Below are 5,794 nucleotides of genomic sequence, written 5' to 3'. Positions count from 1 at the left end.
AGAGACACTACATACTGATATACACCTGAACATCAGCAGGAGAGGACTCTTTAAAGTAGAGACACTACATACTGATATACACCTGAACATCAGCAGGAGAGGACTCTTTAAAGTAGAGACACTACATACTGATATACACCTGAACATCAGCAGGAGAGGACTCTTTAAAGTAGAGACACTACATACTGATATACACCTGAACATCAGCAGGAGAGGACTCTTTAAAGTAGAGACACTACATACTGATATACACCTGAACATCAGCTCCTCTTGCTCTGTAATGTATTATTTTCCTACCTTAAAGGCTCCGATACGCTGTCATACGTGTTGATGTTAGATGTGTGTGTGTTTGTTTCGTTGACCCTCCCCTCCCTCCAGCCATGTACTCGGTGGAGATTAAAGTAGAGCGGGACAAAGTGACGGGGGAAACACGGGTCCTCTCCTCTAACACCACACTTCCTGTTGACCTCTCTCACCACGGGGTCAAAGTGTACGAGGACGAGCGGAAAGGTGATGTCGGAAAATACAAATATAGTGAAAACTCAGATCCGGCTTTACGAGAGGTTTCCCGTTGAACACAAACAAAAACTGAGTTCTGATTGGATAGCAGGAACCTCTCTTAAAGTGAAACTGACCGCATGATGCCGCTCTGCAGCCTCTTGTCACGACGGGCCACTGTGGACTATAGACCTTAAAGCAAAGATACGCTTCAATGCAGATGACATTCATTTAAACGCATGTGGTGTAGGAGCTTCAGACTGCATTTCATTAGAAACTGATCAAAATCAGTTTAAAATATACATTTTCAATTTGCTAACGTCACGTCCAATGACTTAAATAATGAATGTGTTAAAGGGTGCACTCTGACAAACACCTATCTTCTGATCTAATTTTAACATCGCTGCCGGTAAGACTAGTTTTGTGAATCCTTTGCAGTCTAGTTCGTTCCTGACCGTTCCTCTCAACCTTTCCCTCTCAGTGGTCCACGAGATGAACGGAGATGACGGCGTCCAGCTGCTCAGCTTCTCCCAGGTGGAGGAGCTCATCTTTAAAGCAGACGAGGCCTCGGTGGTCTCTCACACCGGAGACACCGTGACCTCCCTCCCCACCGCGGAGGTCCAGGAGGAGGAGGAGGAGAAAAAGGAGGAGAAAGAGGAGGAGAAAGAGGAGGAGGAGGTCCAGGAGCCTGTGGAGATCCCAGGGGTGGAGGCACAACCGATTGTCGAGCTAAACGTGGAGGAGGCGAGCGCGGAAAACCCGGTCACGATGGTGTTCATGGGGTACCAGAGCGTGGAGGATGAAGACGAGACGAAGAAGGTTTTGGGCGTTCAGGGCAGCGTGAAGGCCGAGCTGGTGCTCATCGACGACGGGAAAACATCACCAGACGAAGCCAAAACACCGACCCTCCCTCCGCCTGCTTCGCCCAAACCGAAATCTGCCTCCCCCGCGCAAACGCCCGTCTTCACCGACTTGCCGCCCGCTAATAAACCCCAAGAGGAGGCCGCCATGACGCCGAGTAACGGGGGAACGCCGAGTGAGGTGCAGGAGATTAAAAAGGAGAAGCAGCCGTGTAAGTGCTGCAGCATCATGTGATCCTGCAGGAGGCGTCCATATTATAATCTGGGACAAAAAACTACAAAAACTAAACTCCACCCACTGCCTCAGCCTAACAACATGACTTCATTTCCTGCTGTTTTATAAAACCTTTCTTTACTTTTTCTATTTCCTTGAAGCCTTTTTACTTTTTTACTCCTCATGTTGATTAGCTTAGCGTTAGCATTAGCCATGCAGTCATGAGACCTGTACGACTAACCTCCTCCTCCTCCTCCTCCCCTCTCTCTCTCTCTCTCTCTCTCTCTTTATAAGCTACATCATATGAAAAAGTGAATTAATTTTAGACTTGTATTTATTTGATTTTGTATGTTTCTCCAGCAGAGTCACATGATTCTGTTTGTCGGAGAGTTTCAGCTTTGCTTTTGGTTTTATAAACGAGAAAATAAAGTGAGCTGACAGATGAGTGGATTCTGTTTCTGTTTGCCGTACCATCACATACCATGGTGTCCTGCATGATCTCCTAAACCTGACAACACAAACCATCACTGCAGATATTATTTGCTAGACGATGACGTGTTTTTTTTAACCTCAGAAATCTGTGGTGTCAACAACGGCGTTCCTAAACAACAAGTCTGAAAACCCAGTAATAGCCAAGTTAGCTTCGTTAGCATTAACAGTTTATAAAAACGCATATACACCTCCTAAGATAGCAGTGATAAGGGCAATAAGGACTATTTGAGGCGAACCTTTAGGCTGTTTAGTTTGTTCTGCACCGATCAAAAGAGATTATTCTTCCTCTTTATCTCTGTCTGTTAAAGGGACAAATATGTGGAATAAGTCAATTAAAATGTCTCCTGTCCTAAACCAGAGCTGGAGATTCTCCACAGGAAGTGACAACGATAAAAAGAGGTCTCTTTAGTGGGACCTTTCAAAAGAATTGGAACGTTTTACAACCGAACTCCGTCTCTGTTTTCTGGAAATAAGTGCAAGTTCTTGTCCATTTTTAGCGGTAGACCGTCATACTGTAGCGAACACTGATGAACGTGCACAGCTGGAAGAAAAACCTGCAGGATCAAAGGCAGTGAAGAGAGGGATTTGTATTTAAAACCAGGATAGATAATCCGCGTTGTGAAAGGAAAACAAATCCAACACGCTAACGCAGGTTCAGCGGCGTCACTGTTAGCTTCGGTAAAAACAAACGGACCGTCGTCAGGTTTAAACACTTCCTGTCTTCCATCAACAGATCACAGACACCACCATCGTGACCACACAAACAAAGATGGCCTACTGAGTGGAAAGAGATGAGGAGACGGCCGCTCCTTGTTTGTGTGAAAGAAGCGCTGAAGCTCATCGTTACAAACGGAAGAAAACAATTATTAAACAATAAAGAGTCTGAATTTTCTAATCAGACAAAAATAAATCAAAGTTGGAAACGTTGATCTGTTAAAAGCTGTAACGGTGGATTCAAGTGTCATCTTTGGAAAGAGCATGCTAACAGTTTCCCATCGTTTCCAGTCTTTATGCTAAGCTAAGCTAACCTGCTGCTGGCTGTAAGATATGTCTTAATGTTTAAATGTTGCTTTAATCGTATAGTAGCCATGATTAAGAGATGTAGTAAATTGAAAAGAACAACACCAGATCCATGTTGCATAGCTTAGTAGCTGCTGGATGCCTAGCCTTAGTTTAGATTACAGTCAGATGGTTAGCCGCTGCATTGCATCTCTACTTGCTAGCAGAAACACCTTTGCTTTTTAACCTTAGGCCTACATATGTTATTGTTGGTTCAAATCTAATGTTATCTAAAGTCATTAGGGAGGCAGCAAACTAACCAATCATAGTCATTGTGCTAAGAGTAATATTAATGTGCAAGCTAAGGTTAGCCAGCTAGCTTTAACTTAGCTGCTTAGTTGCTTATGTTATGTTAATTAAAAAACAGCAAACTTGCGGTTGTTTTTTTTGTATGTGAGCTGAAGAGAAGGGCGAGGCAAACGTCTCGTCCTTAAAAACCTTAATTCATATGTTAATGTCAAGCAAGCGTCTGACCTCCCCATTACCAAGTCCATCGATCTGTCTGAAACTCTGACATTCAGGAAGTGATAGAGACTGAATGAGAGAGCTGGGTATTAATTATTTATACATTAAACAGGATGAATCTTAAAACCAGACCTCTTCTGCTGGACTACTGAGAAATAAACCTGCATTAAACCCCATCAGCCGGCAGTGATCATTAATATTAAACACAAGGGGAAATAATAAAGATGTCTAGACTGGATCCCTGTGGAGCTCCTCTGATTCCTCAGCTTGTACACTTCACATGTTCACTAACAAATATGAACCCACAGACTCAGTGTGTGTGAGCGTGTTGCTAACAGTTTGATGCTAACGTCCTTGAATGCATGGAAACAGTTTTATCCTTTTTGTTTAAGACATTTCTCTCCTACCCTGTTAATTATCATGTGCTGTTTTCAAAGCCTTCAAGTTTTTTAAGGTCTTTCTTTGCATAATAATAAATAAATACGTGAATAACAGACAAACTCTTGATCTCAGGTCCCTCTTACAAGAAGAGGAGATTTGCATTAAAAATTTGAAACCAAACATACATTCTGCTGAAATAAACTCTTTACTAACATTGAAAAGTATGTTTTAATAATGTAGAAAACACTCTTTTTCTCGGAAATAAGATTAATTTGTATACATTTCAATCTATTTTGAATCTTTACTTGAATATTTCTCTTCTGAAATGGACCAATCTGCACAATGACTACTTTTACTGTCGCTACCTTCACTATATTTTGATGAGAATACTTTTCTCAATTTTTAGTTGTGTAACATTTTGAATGCAGGACTTTTACTGAAACAGAGTATTCCTACACTCTGGTACTTCTACTTTTACTCAAGTACAAGATCTGAGTACTTCTACTTTTACTCAAGTACAAGATCTGAGTACTTCTACTTTTACTCAAGTACAAGATCTGAGTACTTCTACTTTTACTTAATTATGTAAACCAAAACTAACACGACAACATAATCTTCATGATAATTCATCCTAACTCTTCTTTTGGTAATTCAACATCTATTTTGTCCGTTTTGTTTCACTTGTCATTTACTTATTCAGATAAGATAAGATAAGATGGTGCTTGATTGATCCTAATCTGGGAACGTGTTTGTGTTGCAGCAGAATAACATGTTGGTAATATTTGGTCTTTGTTTATCCTTGTTTGTAGTCAGTTTGTGTCGTTGTATTAATTTTGCAAGTGTTTTTGTATTTCTGTTTTCTCACTTTGTGTTTCCATTGAGACTGATTTGTATATTTGTCACACTGTGTGCAGAAAGATATGTATTTCTGGGTGTTTTACACTTCCTTTCAAACTTTCTTTTCCCTAGAGGAACTTTGATATTTATATAAAACAACTTTCCCCACTTAAAAACCAGAGTGTGTGATATTCAAAGTCTTCCCTCATGGTGCTTTTCTGAATCTCTTTTCCAGTGTTTCCTGCCGGCATCCTCCAGCCCACTCTCTACAACCCAGAGTTCCCACAGTGAGTATCCATATTCAGAGGTGCGAAGTAGTGGAGTACAAATACTTTGTTACTGTACTTAAGTACATGTTTCTGGTATCAGTACTTTACTCCACTACTTATTTTTCTGACCACTTTTTTACATTTTGAACCCAAATACCTGTACTTTCTACTTCTTACATGTTGAACTCAAATACCTGTACTTTCTACTTCTTACATGTTGAACTCAAATACCTGTACTTTCTACTTCTTACATGTTGAACACAAATACCTGTACTTTCTACTTCTTACATGTTGAACTCAAATACCTGTACTTTCTACTTCTTACATGTTGAACACAAATACCTGTACTTTCTACTTCTTACATGTTGAACTCAAATACCTGTACTTTCTACTTCTTACATGTTGAACCCAAATACCTGTACTTTCTACTTCTTACATGTTGAACACAAATACCTGTACTTTCTACTTCTTACATGTTGAACCCAAATACCTGTACTTTCTACTTCTTACATGTTGAACCCAAATACCTGTACTTTCTACTTCTTACATGTTGAACTCAAATACCTGTACTTTCTACTTCTTACATGTTGAACTCAAATACCTGTACTTTCTACTTCTTACATGTTGAACTCAAATACCTGTACTTTCTACTTCTTACATGTTGAACTCAAATACCTGTACTTTCTACTTCTCTCATTTTCCAAACAGGCTGGTTCCTT

At 40.4% G+C, this 5,794-nt stretch overlaps 1 protein-coding gene across 1 annotated transcript; it reads left to right on the top strand.

Moving 5' to 3' along the window:
• Positions 1-254: 254 nt before the first annotated feature.
• On the top strand, positions 255-2,015 carry LOC104942956 (paralemmin-1-like). The gene is made up of 2 exons (XM_010768272.1): positions 255-510; positions 980-2,015. The coding sequence occupies exons 1-2, from the start codon at positions 381-383 to the stop codon at positions 1,591-1,593; spliced, it is 744 nt and encodes a 247-aa protein (XP_010766574.1). The 5' UTR covers positions 255-380; the 3' UTR covers positions 1,594-2,015.
• Positions 2,016-5,794: the final 3,779 nt, after the last annotated feature.

This window comes from Notothenia coriiceps, unplaced genomic scaffold, assembly GCF_000735185.1.
Source record: "Notothenia coriiceps isolate Sejong01 unplaced genomic scaffold, NC01 NC01_scaffold00005490, whole genome shotgun sequence".
Taxonomy (NCBI): Eukaryota; Metazoa; Chordata; class Actinopteri; order Perciformes; family Nototheniidae; genus Notothenia; species Notothenia coriiceps.
This window is presented reverse-complemented; position numbering and strand designations above follow the sequence as displayed.